The 22,332-nt window shown below is 39.9% G+C and overlaps 3 protein-coding genes across 4 annotated transcripts; 1 reads left to right on the forward strand and 2 right to left on the reverse strand.

Moving 5' to 3' along the window:
* Window positions 1–745: 745 nt before the first annotated feature.
* mrpl33 (mitochondrial ribosomal protein L33) lies at window positions 746–3,936 on the reverse strand. The gene is made up of 4 exons (XM_048228272.1): window positions 3,813–3,936; window positions 2,708–2,726; window positions 2,492–2,598; window positions 746–1,341 (listed from the first exon to the last, which is right to left on the reverse strand). The coding sequence occupies exons 1-4, from the start codon at window positions 3,832–3,834 to the stop codon at window positions 1,292–1,294; spliced, it is 198 nt and encodes a 65-aa protein (XP_048084229.1). The 5' UTR covers window positions 3,835–3,936; the 3' UTR covers window positions 746–1,291.
* A 33-nt stretch (window positions 3,937–3,969) lies between these two features.
* Window positions 3,970–14,161, forward strand: ahsa1b (AHA1, activator of heat shock protein ATPase homolog 1b). Its single transcript, XM_048228269.1, has 9 exons — window positions 3,970–4,170; window positions 6,071–6,261; window positions 6,667–6,749; window positions 6,880–6,997; window positions 7,798–7,886; window positions 8,371–8,496; window positions 11,684–11,785; window positions 12,071–12,122; window positions 12,818–14,161. The coding sequence occupies exons 1-9, from the start codon at window positions 4,091–4,093 to the stop codon at window positions 12,988–12,990; spliced, it is 1,014 nt and encodes a 337-aa protein (XP_048084226.1). The 5' UTR covers window positions 3,970–4,090; the 3' UTR covers window positions 12,991–14,161.
* Window positions 14,162–14,291: 130 nt separating this feature from the next.
* On the reverse strand, window positions 14,292–16,497 carry LOC125284354 (dr1-associated corepressor). Of its 2 annotated transcripts, none has more exons than XM_048228270.1 (7): window positions 16,370–16,497; window positions 16,186–16,258; window positions 16,012–16,105; window positions 15,720–15,836; window positions 15,352–15,460; window positions 14,933–14,992; window positions 14,292–14,806 (listed from the first exon to the last, which is right to left on the reverse strand). In XM_048228270.1, the coding sequence occupies exons 1-6, from the start codon at window positions 16,448–16,450 to the stop codon at window positions 14,960–14,962; spliced, it is 507 nt and encodes a 168-aa protein (XP_048084227.1). In that variant the 5' UTR covers window positions 16,451–16,497; the 3' UTR covers window positions 14,292–14,806; window positions 14,933–14,959. The 2 variants fall into 2 exon arrangements, with proteins under 2 accessions (XP_048084227.1, XP_048084228.1); XM_048228271.1 differs by having other exon boundaries at window positions 14,292–14,839.
* Window positions 16,498–22,332: the final 5,835 nt, after the last annotated feature.

Consider the following 22,332-nt stretch of genomic DNA (forward strand, 5'->3'; position numbering starts at 1 on the left):
AAAACCCTCCACACATCAAGATGCCATACAACACTCAAATAGTTAGTTTGAGTGGCCACACCTTCCTATCCTAGTCGCGTACACCTGCTTTCACTCCTAACTGTTTGTATTTCTGCCCCCCCCGACACACTCTACATACCGGTACATTGTGTATCTGTTTCTTTATATCTGGGCATGTGCACCTTTGTGGTTTGAGGAATTGCTGTGTAGACTGATGTGGTACAATGCACTACACTAGAAAAGTATTGCAATACCCTGAAATTTAAAATGTTAAAATACCCAATTTTATTATAATACTCTAAGAATGACATTTTAACCAGGTTTTAATGAAAGCTGTACTTGTTATCAGGGTGATTTTCATAGAATTGGACCTGGGTGGTATTCCACTTACTCTTGAGTTAACTTACCCAGGTTTGCCACTAAACCACGTACTTGGAACACCCCCCTGGTCTATTCAAAGACTATGATTCTCACAATACTGCCAGATTCATTCAGGTGAGAGTGGGGATCCCTGAAGCTGGTAGATAATGCAATCAATAATACCAAAATATTGACAGTAACTGCATTCATTCCAAAATAAAACATCTAATATCTGTGGCCAAAACATTAATCACTGATACTGTACTCTATGCTTTTGAATTGTCAGACATGTTTTGTTTTTTTATCAATGTACAGGAAAAACAAGTCTGTCAACTACATTTCAGAAGGTCACATAGAACAAAAATATGAGACATTTTTACAGAAATTGTAAAAAATGTAAAGCAAATGTTTTATTCTGTTCTTATGATTTGATAGCAAAATAATCACAATTGACACCAAGTTATTAACATGTATTTTGGATTCATATTGCATAAGTATACTTGAATCACCACAAACAAATATCCGCTGAAATAGGCATATATCCACAAGAGAACACAGGAGTAGCACCCATTGTCTACAGATTTAGGTAATGTTTAGCAATTAAGCGTAATATCAGCCTTTGCAGCAGCCATATTGGATTATCTTGAATCATGGCTGCCTGAAACTTCAGTTTTTCTGGTGTTATCGTGTGACCATTATCGGAGTGGAGTTAACAAAATGTTTTCTACCGTATATATGCTTAACAACAAAGAAATTATAAGGAACATCAGTGCATTACATCCACATTACACACTGAAAACCTGTCTTCAGCAGCCATCCATACCATGGTGAGCATACATATGGAAGTTATACAGAGTCCTGAGAGGTTGATGGAAACCTCATTTTACTATGGCTGCCCATGCCGGTGACCCATACAGGTATTCCATCACCTTTAAATGGATCGGATCTTCTTCTTCTCAAAGAAAAGAACGTGCTTGTTGACTGCAGGGGAAAACAAGAGGATGTTCAGGATGTAAGATAAAATAACTCAAAACATCACACATACACATCCAAAAATGCAAGACTGTTGGTCAAATGACAACGCATCTTGGCTCCCATCGTGTTCTCTGGGTCATGCTACATATTGTCTAATCAGTCTAATGGACCTTATGCACGGAAAGGCTCTTTACTGTAGGTCAGGGGTTCCAAGACTTTTCCACGACAAGGCCCCCCAAATACCACTAGGTTCTGGTCAAGGACCCCCTTGATGTGTTATTAAACCCATCAACAATACTACGGCAAATGTAAAAATACATTAAGCTAATCCTAATAATTATTTTAGCCACAACCACTTCGCGATGGAGCATACAGTGTGTACAAATTGTATTCGGGGCTTTCTGCTATATGAGAGCTATCGCTCTACTATTATTCCAAGTCATTATCATGGGAAATATAATGTTCAGATATGAGTCACATTATTATAATGCCATTGTATAACAATCCTCATAGTAATAGGTATATTTTAAACTTTTCAAATGTATTTATTTGTTGCTTTTATTTTTCCTTCCAACTTGCTGAGGCACCCCCTCGCGGCCCCCGGCCCCCACTTTGAAAACCACTGCTGTAGGTAACCCATTTATTTCCGGTGGAGCGTCAGCTGTGCTGTAACGGCATCTTCTGTTATATTCAGCTCCTTACATGTTAATTCCAACACTGAATATCTTGTTGTTGCCCAATAATAACAATTTTAACACAGGCAGAAATCCTTTTACATCGTAACATGCTCATTCACTAGGTGCAACAACCAACCGGGTACGGGTAGACATTAATTACATTAACAATAGCGGCAGGTTTAAACACACCTGGCTCCACCAGAAAAGAATGAGTTGACTGAAGAGCCCAATTTCACTTTAAATACTTAAAGCAGTTTTTTTTTTTTGTCATTTTGGAGATTATGGGCCTGAATTCAAATAGTGGGCAAAGTGCAAAGTCTATCAACAAGCAACGTTATTGTGCTTGAACTATAGCTATAGCAAAGTATTTAATTGTGTAAAAGCCAAGGGCACTTCAAGGACTCACGGGATATGAAAATAGCAAAAGTACTTAATGTGGAATGTAAGCCTACAAATATTGTGTTAAGAAAAATGCTCACCAAGTGGGTCATGTTTGCGCATGACCAATTTGTCCCGCAGTCGACCTCTTTTAGTATTGAAACAATAACCCGTCCCAGCAGCACTCATCATCTGCACTAGGATTGTCCTGAAAAAGTCAATCGTATAACTGAACTCAGTAGCTTTCAAACCCTTGCTAAGCCTACTGGTAACATTAACTTACATTATGTTTTTACATACATTGAGTTTAGACTTACTTGGATTTGGCTTTAGCCACTGAAAAGTAAGAGGAGAAGCAAAATTTAAATGACAATGTCCAATCACACTGTAATAATAATAATAATAAGATGTTTTAAAAAGTGACCTGCTACCAGAACAAAAAGTGATACTGACTGTTCACTGTTCAAAATCTGACTTTTGAATCCATAGCTTATACAGTCGTGGTCAGATTTGTTAGTACCCTTCCACAAAAAACAGCCCCCTCAACTTTTCTCTAAAATAATTTGAAACTGACAAAAGTAAGTAACTGGCATTCATCAATGTTTATTCCATGTTTAATGGAACAGTCCACTGTTGTTTTCTTATCCATTCTTGAGTGTTTTTAGCTGTGTTTAGGTCATTAGGTCTCTGACACTGGGTGATGTTGGAGGATGCCTTCTTGTCTTTAGATTTCATAGTTTCCTTCACAGCTTCAAAGCACAGATTCAGAGAGTGATGAACTTTAAAGTTCGCATTGAATGTTTGTTTTGACTATCTTCCAATTCGCACTGTGTCAATTTTCCTCTTGCAGCCAGGTCTAGAGAGCTTTAAAAAGATATCTTAATAGCCTAATATGTGTAACTGTAGTCACAGGAACCTCAAGCTGCTTGGAGATAACCTTTACCTTTGACGTGTTCTGGGTGCCTGTTTGCAAAAAAGCTTTCTACGGGCTCTACAATATATTTTCCACTTCGTACTGCATGATATTTGACAGTGATCTTTGGATAGGAACAATTCTGTGAATGTTATCTTGACACGAAACATTGGTAAGGTTACCATTAGAGTGTGATAGAATAGGCTAGTTATGAAAACATCACTCATCGTGGATGCTGAATGAATTATGTTGACAGAAGTGTAACTTATCAAGGTATCACGAAGAAACTCTATCTGTGTCACTTGTTCAATGTTCTCAGCCATCAGCAAAGATGAACGTTATAGATATAATCTTTGACTCAATGTTAGCTACATGGAGACTTGCTAACGTTAATTAGCAGCTGACAAAGCCGTTTCAATTAGCTTAAAGGGACTTCAGTTAACATTGCAACAGCAACACATATGACAATGCATAGTGGTGTTATATGAATTAAAGACGTGCGAACTCACAGTTGACAGTTGTTAGAAACATTGTCGCTCATTCCTTGATGACCGCTGCGTCTCGTTGGACCACCATGAGCCACTAGATGAACGGAACTCAGACTGCGACAGGGATGTATTACAATGTAACACACACTTCCGCTTCCAGTAATTTCTACCGGTGAACAAAATCAGAGGAACCAGCTGCCTGGAGTATTCTAGAAAACGTGCCTCGGACAGTAAGATATCCTTTGCCGGGGGAAGGACTTACAACACCTAAACTGTATTTATTCATTAACAGAGCAATCATGGCAAAGTGGGGCGAAGGAGACCCTCGTTGGATTGTGGAGGAAAGAGCAGATGCAACAAACGTCAACAATTGGCACTGGTAAGGGATCACTGTTAAACCGAGTCCATTCAAACTGGTTACATTTCAAGTGATGGTTGGGAAGCTGGGAATTTCGCGTTGCTAATGCTGACGTTAGCTTGGTTGATTTCCCCCTTTGCCATTTAATTTATTTTCTGATCAAGCCTAAATCTTCATGATTTTAATGTTAACTTGTGTTAATTTTAACGTAGCATTAACGTTAGTGTATTTTCACACATTAAGTAATTTCGAGAATGGTCTGCTATAGCTAGCTAGCTTTCTAGCTGTCATACTAGCCATGTCAACTTTGTAGGTGATATCTTGCTAGAATTTAAAGTTGTCAACGTTAGATTCATGCAGCTCAGTCAACTTTACTCTTTAGTTAACTACTTGAAAATAATACTGATTGGCATTACAATGGTTAACATTCCCTCATCAGTAACTTAAGGCAAGTGCTTATCGATGCTTATCATTTTAAGACAAACCTGCTTACGTATTATACATGTATGTATGAATTAATGAATCGAGAATACATACATTTTTTAGGTAATCTCCTTCAGGCAACATAATCGGGGAGTGGTGGCAAACTTGGTTCCCTGTATTGCAGTAGCTTAACCGCGGCTTGTTCATAAGTGGGGTGTCTTTCGTTAGCAACCAGACACTGCAGTTCAGCTCATGGTAACAGAGATGGAACTGTCAGTGGGGTGTAAGCTAGCGTGGTCATTTTTTTTTTAACACACGAATGGATTTTGCAGTAACGTTAATGGAAGCTCAAGCTAAAAACTGTTTTACAAATGCTATACGTTGAAAGAAAACGTTATCATGATATTCCATTTTTGTTTGGCTTTCTCAATCTGTCCCGAAAGGATGACAGTTGGATGCATAGGCGTCAAGATTTGAACCAGTCCAGATGGTCATGAAGAAAGCAAAATGAATGTGTGCTAACGTTAATATGCAATGAAACGTTGATGCCAAGAGTAAAACTGCTGATCTCTTGGGATGCGATGTGCTGAGAAATGATAGCCCTGAACAAATGCCCTTAGCAGTCAAGGGGAGGTGAAAGAGTGTATCTGAAAAGTATACACAAATCATTCAATACAGTCTATGATACAAATGCATACAAATGTTAAGATATCTCAAAATGATGGCACTGTTCATTTTTGCACTACCACCATTCCACACACTCTACCATAGCACCTTATCATAATCAATGCATCACATGGTTAGTCCATACCATACCTTGGTAATCACTTCACATGTTCTTTATTTTTTACATTTCTGTGAGTGATTTGTATGTATGTGAGATGTGTATGTGTGTTTGTTGTGTTATGGTTGTATAAGCTACTGGATGCCTAAAATTTCCATTGGGATGAATAAAGTATCTATCTATCGACAGTTGTGCTCATAAGTTTACATACCCTGTACATACACATGCTAAAGTTGACTAAAAAGAGGAATAAAAATCATCTTTTGGAAATTGATCTTACTGCCTTAATTAAAAAAGAGGAAAAATCCAACATTTTCTTTGTCAATGAATAATGTATTGTAAATAAATAAATGTTCTGCCTTAAAATACAGAGGCCATTGTCCCCTTTATTTTTTTGTTAAATTCCCATAGAGGCAGGCTGATTTTTTTAGGCCATTTATTTCATAGATCCAGGATACTATGCATCCTCAAAGTTCCCTTGGCCTTTGGAATTAAAACAGCCCCACATCATCACATACCCTTCACCATATCTCACGATTGGCATGGGGTACTTTCCATAAGATCATCTCTCATTGCAAATCAAACCAGCTATTAGGCTAACTGAAATAAAACCATGCCAATCTCTAGGTTAGTACACCTACTGTTATGTGTTAATATGATGACACTGCTCAATGCTTCATGCTCGGTTGCCTTCTCCTCTGTTGGTGTGGTCAGGACGGAGCGTAATGCCACCAACTGGTCGTCGGACAAGCTGAAGGAGCTGCTCCAGGGCGTGCGGGTGGAGAACGAGCATGGCTCATGTGAGGTGACGGAGGTGAGCAAGGTGGAGGGAGAATCCTCCATCAACAACCGCAAAGGCAAGCTCATCTTCTTCTACGAGTGGAACCTCAAGGCCAAGTGGAAAGGTGATACAGAAACACGCAACATTGCACACAGAAGCGCGCACACACAGAACACACACACACACACACACACACACAGATACAAACACAGAGCGCATACAAACACACTCTCACTGAAAGCTAAATAGAACACACATGCTGAAATGGATCCTTGAGGTTGAGTAGATTATAGGAATTATGGGAACTGGCTCACTGCCCCACACACACACACACACCAGCTTCCACAATTTCCCTGGGAATGAATAAAGTAAATCTATATAGTGTATTTATCTAGCCATTGTCACATTCTCAAAGATTTTAAGAGAATCAGCATTTTTTTTTCCTCACTGCTATCGGCACTCATGGCTGTGTTGTGCTAATAATACAATAGTCTTGTTACACTGCTTTTTAATAAACTATTTTTTGTAGGAATAACAACATCAGGGATCAAATGCAAAGGCCATATAGAGGTTCCGAACCTCTCAGATGAAAATGACATGGAAGACCTTGATGTAAGTTTGATTTATTGCTTCTGAATGACGGAATGAATCATGAATATTCTTGTCCGGATTTTTTAGCTGCTGCTATACTGCTTGTTAGTGTTATTTTAATGTGTGTGTGATGTTTCCGGGGGGGACACAGATTAGCGTGACGCTGAGTAAAGACCAGCCTGACACTCAGCTACTCACCCTCATGAAGAAGGAAGGAGCAGAGAAGGTGCGCTCTGCCCTGGGCAATTATGTCATCGCCCTCAAGACAGGTAAGGCCCTCCTACACACACACAAACATACATGCACATAGAAACACACACACACACATAGATACACATAGAAATACATAGAAATACACACACACACACACACAGTGAGATACTTAGTGATTGTTTGTTAATTGATTACATCTTAATCTTTCATGGGTGTTTCCTCTGGCTTCCTGTTTTTTGTTGATGGTTGTGTGTCCTTTGGTGATTTTCAACTGTCAGCTGGTGCCTATAAGCAACTATATATGTAGTGTTCATATTATAAGTCGCTTTGGACACAAGTATCTGCCAAATACATAAAATAAATGTAAACATAAGCCCTTTAGTGAACAGTTTGCACAGCCTAAGGCTTTATGAGACATGATGATGGTACCTAAACAAAAACGGCTGAAATGCAAAATGGGGGCTATTTTTTCAAGTGTGGCATATTGTGCATCGCAGGTCAGCATTTGGCTAGTGAAGAGAAAGACTCTCCTTCAAGCATATTATGCAAACTGTGGTAATGATGATGAAGGTGGACTAAAAAAACATATGGTTGTGGGAATCTGCACAACTCGGCAGTATAAGAGAACAGAAGAGCTAAGCAAAGTTGCACCCGAAGTGGCAAAACATTCGCACAGTGGCACACAGACTTATTCAGCTCACTGTAGAGTAACACAGGAAGTGTACAGTACACAGTATACTGCATACTAAACTAAATATCCATACTAATTGCTTTTAAAGTAATTTCTAGCTAACTCTTACAGTGTGTGTGTGTGTGTCCGTGTGTGTGTGTGTGTCCGTGTCCGTTTGTCCTTTAGAGTTCACCCAAGGCATGATCCTGCCCACCGCCAATGGCCTCAGTAAACAGCAATCATCTCAGTCCAAAGCCAAGGTGGACAAAACTCTGGTGGGTAATAAAGCAGTGAACAGGTTCACAAGTACACTTTTCATATATCTAGAGTCTGGTTCACAAGGACACTTGTCACATATCCAGAGTCTGGTTCACAAGGACACTTTTCACATATCCAGAGTCAGAATGCTTCTGAGACTGAAGTTGGCAGTAAGCCTGCCTAGCCCAGCACAAATATTTGAAGAGGCCACTTGCAAAAACAGCATTCCCCATTTTAACGATTTTTTCATAAATCAAAATTAAAATAATGCCTTCCAGGTAGGTATGTCTATCAACGGCAGTTGGGTTGATTAGGTTAATTTGATCTGTGTACCAGCTGCGGTTTGATTAACGTTACCTGGAATGGACAACAAAATGAATTTGCACGTCTGTAAAAATGGAGATATCTGTTTTTGCAAATGAACTCCTCATTGGTAGGCTTGGCACATCTGAGACTGCTGTGTATCTGCTCTGTGTGTTAATTCCTGTGGATGTGATCCAGATTGGTACCAACTGCTCGACTCCCGCACCCAACACTGGAGTGAAGATCCCCACCTGCAAATTCAGCATCAGGGACACCTTCATGACGTCGCCTGAAGAGCTGTACAGAGTCTTCATCAACCAGGAGGTACATACACACACATACACACATACAGTCTTCCTCACCCAGGAGGTAGCGTAGCACCAGACACAGGCCCCAGGGGTCTGCTGTTCACACTCGACCCCCTGTTGACCCCCTTCACACAATACAACACACACACACTCGCAATATGAAAACAGATGGGCATTTGTGTGTAAAAATGCATTTCTGCTAGTGGTGGATAATGCGGTAAGGAACAACATTGGGAGTGCTATTCCTACCAACTTTTCTCCAGTAGTTTTCCCATACACAGCCTCAATTGGAATTTATACCAGGAGCATTTTTTAAGTGTTTTTTAGCCTCTCTGATGGCCCGGTTGAAACCAGACCCTTCTCAGTCGTAACTGAGAGTGGGTCTGGGGAAGGTTCGTTCACGGCCCATTTCCAAAGGGCGTTCCCAAACGGACGCCGATCAAAATGCCTCGGACGCCAAAAAACAATCACAGCAACGAAAGAGACAGAGTGACGGAAACACACAATTTGCAACACTGTCTGGTTGTAGGGAGAAGCAGGAAGAATGAACCACTTTTTAATTAAACATAGGCTAATTTACAAAGACATCGTGCCACACTGAAAGCTAATATTTTGTCACTAGCAATTTACATCTGCCCTCTGTCAAACACAATTGCATTTTCAGCTCTGAACAAAAACGTTCACGTTCAAACAAGCATTTTGTTTCATTAGTCCTTTCTGGCTGACCGGGACATATAAAGCAGGAATGGGGGACGAGAGACTGAAACGTTCAAAGCAATTATGCCAGAATTGTTTCAAGGCAAACACTGAAGTGTAGCATTCGAGTTATGCTCGCATAGCACACCAATTCAAAAGTAGCCTGTGTGTTTTCTGTCTGCTACGTGTCCAGCTACTGTAGGCCTATAAATGAACAGAATATCAAACCGTTTTCAGTAGCCTACCACTGTTGCAGATATCACATAGCTATCCCTTACATACATGTTTGTACAATGTTGCATATTCCAACATAAGGAAGCAGTTAAGACATTTCTAACTCCCTGTCTTAAACCAACGTGATGGCAGCTTCAAACAAGCGGCAGCAGCCATCGCTGATGGTTTTTTTTTTTTTTTTAACCCGGCTTCTTTAACAAGGTGCGCTATCGTCATCGTGTAAAGCCCGCCTCAAGGGTTCTGATTGGTGCCTCGATCTAGGAAAATTGGCAATGGGCTAGAAGGGGTTCTTGGCCAGACCGACTTTCAGAGCGAATCTCGAACTTGCCAGAAGTACGTCTGGGTTTTTCCCAGGCTACCTGTCTGACATCTGTCTATTTTACAGCAATAGAATTCCATTAGAATTTGTGTATCCGTGGTTTTGTGTGTTTTACTGCTGTTAAAAGGATTATTAATGCATGTTGCTGCTGACAGCTTTGCCTGTCTAACGAATGTTATCTCCGCGATTTAAGATTGTTTGTGTAATGTATAGGCACAGCACGCACTTTAATTTCCCTATTTTTACAATCGGCTAGCCTAACCAACGCATTTCATTTCAAAAAGCAACCTGGTCAATCGCTAACAACTAAGTGCACCTAGGCCTACAACTCTACACATCCAAAAGGGTAGAAGCTTCCAGTAGGCAATCATAACTTTTTTTACCGTCTGTGCATCGGCGCAGCCTACGACGATGTGAATTAGTGACAGCTGTTGTCGCGGTAAACTTAAGCTCCTGTCTCTAAATAGTGTAGATAGGCCTACGTGCTATGTTGGTTGATTTTCTGTAGGCCTAATAAATGCAGCCTGTAGCCCAGGTTACTTCAGCAAACCCAGACCAGTTGTGGCATCAGTTTCGCTTTTAAAACGCAACAGAGTGAGAGGCTTTTTAGCGCAGTCTCACTTATCATTGATGAGCACAGGAGCAGGCTGACACCTGAGCATGTTGAAATGATCACCTTTGTGAATAGAAGAAGAATCTCCCCATCATGCTCAGACTGCAGCCAGGGCAAACAGTAGAAATTGAAGGGAGTATGGAGATGGAGCAGTAAAGTGTGGAGGAGATAGCAATACTGTAGAAGGCGTGACCGTTATTTGGGTTGTTATAGCCAATTCAGTGTGTGTGTGGTAATTTGACTATTTTCTACTTAGGTTTTGTGTGTGTTGCTTTTATATATAATTTTAGATTGTTTACAATATTGTTTACACTGATGGCTTTTTTAAGCCTTGGTTTACACTCTTGAGCAGAGCACTGATGCCAATTCAGTTTGTGTGGTTAATTGACTATTTATTTTCTACTCAGCTTTTCTGTGTGTTTTGCTTTTTTTTATACAGTTTACAATATTGTTTGCACTGATGGCTTTTAAAGCCTTGGTTTACACTCTTGTTGTTCAAGAGCAGAGCACTGATGCCAATTCAGTTTGTGTGGTTAATTGACTATTTATTATTTTGTGTTTATTTAACCCTGTTAAGAATAAACAGGTCAGCTTCTCATTACCAACCACTGTGGATTATTCAAACTAACCTAATTAAGTTGGCTAGTTGTTCTTAAGAGTAAAACCCTTTTCAACATAACAACAAAATAAGTAAATATCTTTAATCTTTAATACATGCTTGGATCGGCCGGTATCGGTATCGCTACAATATCGGTATCGGATCGGAAGTGCAAAAAGCTGGATCGGGACATCCCTAATTGTGGCATCACGCTAAAGACGGAGGCAATATAAACTGATTAAGTTACGTTTCACCCTTCCTTAGGCCTTTCTTGTGGTGTGAATTCCCAGTCAGTGTGACCAGTAGCCTTCTACACTGGTGCGTTAGCTTCAATTGAGCCCCTGCTTTGAATCTTCACACAGACTGAGACAACATGCAAATTAATCAGCATGTCCGCATGTATTAGGATATTTTTTTGTCTTTAGCTTTAGCGCTGTGGACAGAGAAAAGAAGCTCCGTACCACCTCTGCATGCCCTTTGGTAACCTGCTTACATCAGGGAGGCAGCATGACACTGTTCACGCATTATGTGAACATTATAACCCGTTACCATGGTCACTGAAAGAAATAAACAAGACACTTGTCATGTCACCCTCTCACTGAGGCTGTTGCATTGGGAAAGCAAAAGTCATTCACCGAAAAGTGCCTGTGATTATAGGGCAAGGGATTATGATAACGCATTGTTGGCGTGAAGTCGGCATTGTGTGCTGATGTTCCTGACTGTGTCTCTCTGATTGTGTGCAGATGGTACAGGCCTTCACACATGCGGCCGCCGTGGTGGAACCCGTAAAGGGCGGGAAGATCCGCATGATGGACGGCAATGTGATTGGGGAGTTTCAGGAGCTGGTGAGGTCACTTCCTGACATCGTAGTAACCGCCATTTAAAAAAGTGCATCTCAAAAAAATCGAATATTGTGGAAAAGTTTTTCATTAAATAGTATTTTGAGATACTTGATTTTTAATTTCCATGAGCTGTAAGCCCTAATCATCAAGATTTTAAAAAAAATGGCTTGAGCTATTTCACTCTATGAAATATCTCTGAAATATCTCACTCTTCACACTATGTTTAATGAATCTAGAATGCACCTGTAGATTAATACAGACTACTGAAGCATGTTTTCCTTTTGGCAGGTTCCTGAGCAAAAGATTGTGATGAAATGGAGGTACAACTCCTGGCCCAGTGGTAAGACATTTACCTTAAAAACTCTCCACAGTGAGATCTCTTTGTGTAAGATCATCTCTGCCATCTAGATATCAGTTATATAATCTATTCTATATTCATATAATTCATATCCTTTAGACCCATTCAAATGAATTCATTTTGATGTACTGTATGTAGAGGAAAATAATTGCTTCAAATATCCCTGAGCTGCTATTCAAGGTTTTTTTTTTTTTTGTTTGATTGATAGACTTACCTTTCAGTAGTCACAACAAGGCTTTGGTCCCTCCAGACTGTAAAGCATAAACAATTAACAAATGGCCTGAAATGGGCGACCTGTAATTGTACCTTGTAGCTTCCTCTCATCTGGTCCAGTAAAAGTCCTTTTGGCGCCGAAAGGGGTGGGATATGTGTCGACAACTGCCATATTCACCTTGTTCAGGCGGCAGGTATTGTAAACCAAAATGAGGCTACAGGGTACACATACCACAGGATTGTTGTATTCTATGCATTCGCCAGTAGGTGGCAAATGCATTAATGATAATATTCAGTGTACCCTGAAGCCTCGTTTTGGTTTACACAATGGCCGCCACCTGAATAAGGCAAAGTGACGTCTCAAACTAACCCCGCACATTTCTATGGAGGATTCATTGAGTGCTGTGTCTCCTCATTAGAACGTCTCTGAGTAAACTGCCTTCTCTGCTCGTTTGCCTCTGCAGAGCACTATGCTACCATCACGCTAAAGTTCGCGGACCGAAGCGGGGAGACAGAACTGACCATAGAGTGTCGGGCTGTGCCGGAGAGCGAGGAGGAGAGAACAAAGGAGGGCTGGTACCGCTACTACCTTCAGGGCATCAAACAGACGTTCGGCTACGGAAGCCGGCTCTATTGAACAGATGGCCGGCTATACCCGGCTCTACTAAACAGAGCAGCCTTTTCTCTCTCTCTCTTGTTATTTCCTTATTTCTTCTTTTTCTTTCTTTGTTTTGGTTTTTTGTCACGCACAGAACAAAAACTCGACATCAGAAAGCCACTCTGCTGAAGAACCAACTTGGCACCATCTCGTACTGATTGGTTTTTAATTTTTCACTTCATTTTTCCGTTATCATTTCTTGATCCTGATGTACAGAAAGAACGGGTGAGAACTGAATTTGTAGAACTTTCAAAGACAAGAAGAAGATGGAAGAGAGTTGTTAAATGTTCATGAATTATCTCTTGTTTGAGTGTGTGTGTGTGTGTGTGTGTGTGAGTGAATGAATGAAATAACTACGTTTTAATTGCCGCATGGTCTCATCGAGCTCAGGTCACCTGTATAGCCAGTGCAAGGTCAGGGTGGACTGTGCCTTCATGGATTGAAGAGTTCCGATATGTTCCATAAGGATTCTTAAGTTCATACTGTAACTGTTTTAAGATGTAAAGAGGAATGGCAAAAGAATAAAAGTAAAGGGAGAACTTTGCAACCACTTAAAAAAAAAATTTTTCATTTTGACAGTAATATAACAGAACAGAGCATGAAAACAGATCGGCTGTGTGAATGGTGCGTATGTCTGTTTCACACTCATATTTTCAGCATCGCTCGTTTTATGGATTGAATTATGTAATTTATACTGAACATGTGTTTTAAATGTGCTGACCACTGGTAAGGAAACTCTTAAAGGGGATTGCTTGTGTCAAGCACCCATCAGCGAGAGGCTTCAGTGGAGGCTGTATTGAATTGCTGTGCATTGTAAACTAAAAGGCATCATGCTGTAAAGTGTAGTCCTGTATATCTTGATTGGCTTGGTATGGCAAAGCCCTCATGTCCTGCCAGTGTGTATTGGCTGCGTCGCCCAGGGAAGGTTTTTTTTTTACTCCAGAGGTTGAACGTGCAGGACAAGAAAAAGACAAAAGACCCAAGCGATGTGTCTTCACTCATCTGCATCGAAAACTTTGCAACAGCCCTCTGCTGCGGAACTGTCACTTATTTATGTTTTTTTCCACTGAAGTATTCATCGGTAGCACAACACTTTGTAACCTGTTAAAACCTCATTGATTTCATATCAATAAAGTCATCCTTGCAATTCCCTTGCCTCTGTAAATAATATTTTCCTAAGTGTGGGTGCAGTGACCACCTTGAGTTTTACTGCACTCACATTCTGATGATTCTTAATGATGACTTCAAGACATGGCGCTGTACATTTTAATGTACAATATATGCATAGTTCAAACAGGAAATAGACAAAAGAGCCACTAAGATGTGTACAGGAATGGGTAACTCATGAAAATCTGAATAAAGCTTTTGAATTATGAACCGGTGTTGCTTGCATAACTCATCACACACAATGCAAGCAAATTCATGATTAAGCCAACTGATACATCATTGTTACCTTCATGAAATTGGGCAACCACAACCACATAGTATTCTCATTCATAGATATGGTGCTGATGATAATCGATATTTGTACCACTTGTAAAGGAGCCAACAAAAGCATAAATAAATAATTAGATACACCCTGGACTTTACACTGATGACATTTTCCCCATTCAACATCCAGAAAACATTATAAGTTATTTACTTACATATTATATACACATATATACACACACACATATATATATCACATTATTAAACTTTCATCCCCACAAATAATAAATCACCAATATTGAAGTTCAAAACCAAAATTACTGTTGGGTCTTCACCGCAGTTCAAACATCAGTTTCCAGAGATGCTTATGGGAAAGATAACATCATGGATAGTAAACCTGCAGTCAAAACTTGATATTTATGAAAAGTAATAATAATGTCTACAAACTCGCTTTGTATGAGCAAAGTCTTGAGAATAAGAATGGCTCTACCTGTAGGTTAGGAAGACGTGTCCATAACTATGTATCCAAACAGATGTACAGCTCTGACTCCTAGAGGGGCAAACAGAGGAAGGGAAGCATGAGAGGATTCCTGTCTGAATGAGGCTATATATGGCCTTACAAAAAAAAAAAACAGGTACTGTAAGTCTTAAGTCTTACTAAAACTAATTTTATAACAAGGCAAAAATCTATTTACAAATCTTGCAAAATCCTAAGCTCAAACATAGGTGGATCAGCTCAATGTTCCCACACCTCACACGATAGCTTAAGTTTATGCTTTGATCGTCATTCAAATTAGGGGCCATAGAGTGAGTTGTAGTAGTATTCATATAGAATCAGTGTAATTGCAGCAGTAGGCTCTGTTGCTTAAATAAAAAATAAAAAAACTGGTATAAAAATTGAGCACATACACTGGAGGAGTTGTCGTCATAGAGAGGCTCTCGAATGGCCAACTTCGACTTAGGAGCCTCTTCCATTTTAGATGGCTTTGCTTTCACAGGAATATCCTGCCACCTCCGCCTGCAAAACAGTTTAGCCATAAACTCCATCTAGTAGGCTACCCCTTGTCAAGAGCAACAATCCTAAAGTCAGTTGCTTTGACGTGTGGGTTGATTCTAGAAAAGAATATTGGAGAATAAAAAGCCTATAGATTCATCAGCATAGTCAAGTGCAAATATTAGGCTATAGGCATCTGTGAATAAAAGTAAACAAACAAAAATCTTTTTCTCTTAAAAGTGTGTCTTAGGCACTGCAGTCACTTTCTTCTTTTGTGCCCCACCTGTGCTGTGACCAACTCCCCTTCTCTTGGCTCTCTTTGGTGGATGAGGTGGCATAGGCCTGATCAGCTAAGGCCCTTAGGAAATCAAATGTCCTCTCGGAGTCTATGCACTGCTTCCTGCAGACAAGAAGATCACACACACACACACACACACACACACACACACACACACACAGGTTGGCAGATATTGACAGTTGACTGACTAACAGTGATGGGCTTATTTGCTATTCCAGCTCTTCCCGGAAATTACAGTGATAATGAATCCATTGGGATTAATTGATGGTAAACTTACACGTGGTTAACTGATAGAGTTCGGCTATGCCTTGATTGTGTGATGAGGTTGGCCTTGGTGAGAAGGGACCTCAGAAACATCTCCAAGACTTTAGCTAGGGCAGACGTTTAGGTGGCACAGCTCAAAGCGCACAGTTTGCTGCTGAAGATAACATACAGATTGTGCAAAGGATACAAATAACTACTGGCACGGCCATGGCCATTCGTCCCACCTCGGTGTCCTTCTGCATGATCTTCTTAATGCGACCCTGTCCAGCGTAACACAAGCCAGGTGAACGTAGGTGAAAAAGCATCCGAGCAGACATGGTAGCCTTTTCATTTCAAGCCTTATAAAACATTTTCTAAGGTGGTTTACTTACAGGCGGAAATCGAACATTGTATCGTCGTTTTTTTCCAGGCATTTTAAATGTCCCCCTTGGAGTTGCTAATTGTTTTCGCATTTTGCTTGATGGACGTTGTGACCTGCTTATATTTACCTGTCACAGGAAGTAAATGGAGAAGAAGAAATCGGGCTAAAGGCCCTATTCAACATATTCGACACGTTCCTGTGTGTGCTCAGTCTGCAGGTGGAACAATATGGCAAGCCTAGGCCTACAATATCTAATGTGTGATTTGGTGGAGTCAGTTTGCGAAAAATAAAAACCCTAGGCCTATATTTTTAGCTGGGTACGAAAATGCTTTTTTGAATTTACCGTGGCTGTGTATGTTTTAGGTTACCAGCGAAAAAAATATGCCTACATTTATTTTATTGTCTGAAGGTTTATTAGATAGGCATAAAACGGTGTGAATGACAATGGACATTTACATTTTGGGTCACATGATGGCCTAGGCCTACTTGTTGAAAAAAGACCTGTGGCAAACAATTATCAGTAAACAACTTGCTACAGAACTTTTAATATTATATGCTGCCCAGGGATGTAGTGGTAAAATAAGAGGTGGGTAAACTATGAATTGTGTGATCACGGTGAGGTGGACTGCGCCATGCGATATTGGATTTTTTTGGCATTTAGGACATTGGCATTTGGTTCATCGAGTGTTGATTAGTGTACATATTGTGAATGTGGCTAATACAGTGTGACTTTTGAATGAAAGTTGCAGTTGGTGAATAAACTCTTGAGAGGTGGATAAACTCTATTTCTGACATTTCAGAGGTGGATAAACTGCGTTTAGCCTCCACTACATCCCTGATGCTGCCATTAACTTCACTTTTTTCACATTGTCAAAAGCAGACTATGTCACCCTGCCATGTTATACTCTCTAAATAAATCACCCCTAGTCTCTGATGGTCCATCTCTGATCTAAAAGTATTTTACAAAAAAATACATTAGCGCTTCAACACAACAGAGCAGTTTTAGAGAAGCTTATAGCATGGAACAGGTGAAAACACTAGACTTAATTTACACATTGACAAGTACATAAATGGTTTCATCAAACCAATGGTGGTGGTTTGGAACTGTTATTGTTTTTGATGGATGTGGTGCAAAAGAACATCTTAGATTGTGTGTTCATTCATTCCCACAACAATCTCCCCATTTGGCATACCCCACATAAAGCTGACAATGTTGAGGCAAGGAAAGGCAAGGCAAGTTTATTTACATAGAACATTTCATGCGCAGGGGTAATTCAATTTGCTTTACATAAACACAGCAGAGTAATAGTACATAAAAGCATAAAGGGGCTATAGTTTAAAAATGTTTTAAAAGTAATCATTAAAAGATATAAAAACAACATAAAATTATTAAAAGAGAGTACAAAACAACAAATTACTGAAACACAGTGAACAACTTCACCTTATGCTTCATATGAAACTGCAAGCAGTAAAAGGAATGATGAGCACTCTGATTAACCGCATAAAAGCATGAGAAGGCAATAGTTAAAAGGGGAAAAAAAACTTTATAGTGATTGTAGTCAAACACTCAGTGAACAGCGGCATTCTTTGTGTGCGCACACATTTCCTTTCAGGGCCAAAATTCCCAACCAATAGGGCCCAATAATCCCGGTAGAGTAATTAAACCCCAAGTAGAGTAGTTTACACCTTAACACAGCTTCAGAGAAGCCCGGTAGAGCTGTAACGCCCGAGATAGAGCTGTTACGCTCTCAGAGGCTATACCCGTTTTGTCGTTTTGTCCGTTCTGTTCACTGTTCACTACTTCACTGACTCCCCCTTTATCCAGCCCCAGTACTTCACGGAACAATAATACTCACCCCGAAGAGTGATCCGTGAACTGGTTAATGAGGATCTTACCACTTGAATTTTGGACTATGCCAAATAGTAGTAATCAGTTCAAAGATTCAAAATGTGTAACTCACTGATAATGATCCTAGTCAAACACCCAGGGAACAGCAGCACTCTTAATGGATATTATTGAAGTAACCCCATTTGTGCGGGCACACATATGTAAATGTCCAAATGCCCAACTAGTATGGCCCAATAGTCCCCTAGAGTAATTAACACCAGTAAACAGTAAATAGAGGTATAAAAAATATTCTTTAGGCAATTTCTCTTAGTCTTACAATGAAAACAGTGAGGAAAAATCCATGCTTTATGGGATCAAATTTAGAATAAAAAGAATAATATTCTATTACAAAAAATAAATCATTGTAATTAGCAGTGCACTCAAGGCCATGTACTGTAGCTCTTGTGTCAAACTGGAGATATCAGTAGACAATTGCCTTTTATATGTCACCATGAACACTGTCCCAATAGTTAATCATAACATGTGCATCAACTGTAGGCAATGAGAATGTATAGGCCTACTGTTGTTTGAATCCCATGTCATAAGAACATCAAATGGTATGTCATGAACTCCAAAGCCTTTGTTTTAGGTGAGACCATCAAGAAATGCATGTCATTGGGTTGACCCCTAGAGGGCAGACCAGGCATGAATGAAATCTGGCAGGGGAGTAGTGCAAGCAAAATAAGTCGGATCTGCCCTTTCATGATATTGGTTCATCCTTGGACCATGCATGCTAACAACAACAACTCGCATTACAGTATGTAGCGCTTCATCAAGGCACCCAAAGCACTTTACAGTGAAGGGGGAACCTCACTAACCACCACACATGTGTAGAACCCACCTGGGTGATGCATGGCAGCCATTATGCACCAGAACGCTTACCACACACCAGCTTGAGGTGGAGAGTGAGGGAATGAATGACTAAGCCAATTACACTGCTACACAAAATGTCTGTCTAGGAGCGCTTCCTGGACTCAAATTTGTTTGTTTGAGGTGCTCTTTGGATGGGAAAATGTAGATGAGAAAAAAGATGAAAAGATTAAATGAGGACCTTGACTTCAGAGTATTTATTTAAATTTTTGTTTGTTTGTGTTTTTTGTTTGTTTGTTTTGGGTTCACTCTCTACATATTAGTTTTTAATCTGACAATAATGTGTCTGAATGTTGACTTTTCCGTATGCGTGGTTGAATATACGACATTTATTTCTCACAGGGGTGTAAGGATTATACCTGCTGGTGGTTGTATACTCTTACACTTGTCACCTGACTAGCACATCTGCAATGTGGAGAGTCCTGTTTGGTTGACTTATTATTAAAAAAAAACCTCTCCTTTCCTGTTGAGAACTGTTTGACTCCTTGATGAAGGCTTGTTTGCCGAAACGCGTCGGAGTTTTTTAAAGGTTTACACTGTAAATGTAACCAAGCCAATAAATAAAGGCTTTTAAATCTTTGATAATTGAGAGTGCCTTGGAATCCCCTGTTTTTTTATCATCTACACTGCTACACATTTCGACCAAGTTTCATGGAAATTGTGCCAGTAGTTTTTGTCTAATCCCAGACAGATGAACAGACAAACATTATCTTCGGAGGTAATAAAAACATGTGCCACAATTATTGGAACCCCTACACAATCTTATACAAAAACAAATTTATCTGAAACTTTTTTATTTTCATTTATAATCAACTTAACTTAATCTGTGTGTCTATGAACTTTAAAACAGTAATTCATGCCTTCTTGTGTCACAAAGGTAACACAGAGGTCAGAGGTCAAATGTCCTAGTCATTCTACAACATGGGAAAGAAAAGAGAATTCACAGTTCAAATAAAAAAAGGGAAAGTGAGTTGATCTCTGTAAGTCAGGGAAGGGCTATAAAATAGGTACTCGCCTGGAAATTCTCATATTTATTTTAGAATCAACTGGAAATGTGACACACTTGATTGGACAGGGAGCCATGTTGTCCCCTGTCCACAGTGATGGTGAGAAGAAATACCAGGACAGTTTAAATCAAAATCTGTCTCTGCCAAGACACTAAGGCCTCTATCGTGCACCCGGCGCAAGGTGATGCAAAGCGAAAAGCAAAGCGTATTCTTATCTTACACTCAATAAATTGTAACCCGTCTCTGTGTTCCTGCGGTGCATGAGCAAAGTAGCATGAAGAACTGGCTCTGTTGGTGTTTTTTTCTTTCTGCAGAGCTGTCTGACTAGTTGGCTTAGATATTCTCCCACTGTCTGATATCTGATTGTCTGTGTGTTGTGGTTGTGTTGATGCCTAGTTGTCAGTGCACAATGGCTTTCTGGTTTATGCTTTGGTAGAGATGTAGAATTCTGGGGTATTCTTACTGTATTCTGATGTGTTCATATATTACTTCTGTGTGTAGTATACAACAGGGAGAGGTCCATATTATTGTACATAACTGTGCCTTAGGCCTGTGTAGGCTACCAGCAGGAAGGTCATCCAGGCCGATGTTTAGGAACATCCGAGGAACATCAGTGATAACATGGGCCGAGGGAGACAGCATGTCGGCCTGTTCGGGCTAGTATCTCCATCTGGCCAGAGCCATTTTTTGTTCACTGGTTGGCACCTGCCACGTTGGCATGATTGACGTTTGTATGTTTTAGTATAACAGACTTTGTCTTAGGTTTTGACACGGAGATGGATCGAGGAAGCGACCCGAGGAGCATTTTCTGTCGGAAGGCTCAGCAGCCGCTTCTAATAACAACCACAACTGTTAGACTCTGCACAGTTTTACTGTTTGAGACTTAGCCTGTGTTCTGTTATTCATTGTTGTACCATCTACAATAAATCATCATCTAATCGCCGATCCTGATCCTGCCGTCAAGTTTTATTGACCATCTTCAATACAAACATTAGAACTAAAACACAACACAACAACCAGAGAATCCAACAGAGAGTATGGCCTTTGCTTTCTCTAACGAGTGTGTGTGTTTGTGTGGCTTAATGCGGTCAGTCTTTCTTCAGTTATAAACAAATTACTTTGTGCTTCATTAATGCACATCAGTAGCAGTGATGACGAGGGACAGAGTACATCTCTGTATTATCAGAGTTGTAATTTCTTTGGGTAAAACATGCTGCATTGCACTGTTGGCCATTACCTTCTTGTCACAAATTCACAGTACAGACATAAAGTTGGTGCTGTAGGTTGGCTTCTGTCTTTTTTTTTATCAAGGTCAGTGGTAACATTTCTTTCTTTAAGGGCTATGACTCATTCATCCACAGCATTCGAGGGATCAAATAGCAATACATGAATATGCTTGTTTTCATTTGTTTTCATGTCTTGTTTCATTTCTCTAACCACAGAGCCCTTTTCCATGTTACCTCAGTCCATTTTAAACAAGCTCAGGTAAGCCCAGATAAGACGGTGATATTTTCTGTATCATGTCTCAATACAATTTTGGCTGTTACAATTTTGGCTGCAATTTTTTAATTGAGTATCAAATTGTGCACATAGAAAATGGTTATGTTTTCCTGAGCCCATACAATGCCATGTCTGGAAACAGGTCTGGTGTTGATGCAGTGCCATCTGATCTAAAAGACCACAGATACCCAATTTGTTTTTCAGCTCTTTCCCTTGATTGCAAAGATTTCTCTGGATTCCCTGAATGTTTTAATAATATTGTGTCCTGTAGATGATGAACTCCTCAAATACTTCACAATTTCATGTTAAGAAGCATTACAATTACATCGTTTCATCATTTGTGCACATAGGTTTACACAGAGTGATGCATACCCCTACTGTACATCTTTACTTCTAAGAGACCCTGCCTTTCTGGGATGCTCTTTTTCATGCCCAATCGTGTTGCCAGTTACCCTAATTAGTTGTGAAACATTCTTCCTTTTGTTTTCTTTATCATTACACAACTTTTCCAGCATTTTGTTACCCCCATCCCAACTTTTTTTGAGTTTGTTGCTGGTATCAAATTCAAAATTGCCATATATTTTCCATGAAATAGTCAAATTTGTCATATTCAACATTTGATATGTTGTCTGTGTCCTTTTTGCAACTAGTATGAGTTTAAGAGATTTGCAGATAATTACATTTTGGTTTTATTTACATTTTACACAA

Source organism: Alosa alosa, chromosome 19 (genome assembly GCF_017589495.1).
Source record: "Alosa alosa isolate M-15738 ecotype Scorff River chromosome 19, AALO_Geno_1.1, whole genome shotgun sequence".
Taxonomy (NCBI): domain Eukaryota; kingdom Metazoa; phylum Chordata; class Actinopteri; order Clupeiformes; family Clupeidae; genus Alosa; species Alosa alosa.

Bases quoted from the DNA above. Each gene is read 5' to 3' on its own strand.
- mrpl33 (XM_048228272.1), bottom strand. From the start codon at position 3,834: ATGTTTCTAACAACTGTCAACT. The intron at 1,342-2,491 runs GTGAGCATTTTT...TTTCCCCTGCAG, and splicing joins GCGCAAACATGACCCACTTG to TCAACAAGCACGTTCTTTTC.
- ahsa1b (XM_048228269.1), top strand. From the start codon at position 4,091: ATGGCAAAGTGGGGCGAAGGAGACCCTCGTTGGATTGTGGAGGAAAGA. The intron at 6,262-6,666 runs GTGATACAGAAA...TATTTTTTGTAG, and splicing joins CCTCAAGGCCAAGTGGAAAG to GAATAACAACATCAGGGATC. The intron at 8,497-11,683 runs GTACATACACAC...GATTGTGTGCAG, and splicing joins GAGTCTTCATCAACCAGGAG to ATGGTACAGGCCTTCACACA.
- LOC125284354 (XM_048228270.1), bottom strand. From the start codon at position 16,450: ATGCGAAAACAATTAGCAACTCCAAGGGGGACATTTAAAATGCCTGGA. The intron at 16,259-16,369 runs GTAAGTAAACCA...TACGCTGGACAG, and splicing joins ACAATGTTCGATTTCCGCCT to GGTCGCATTAAGAAGATCAT. The intron at 15,461-15,719 runs GTGGGGCACAAA...ACTGTTTTGCAG, and splicing joins GGGAGTTGGTCACAGCACAG to GCGGAGGTGGCAGGATATTC.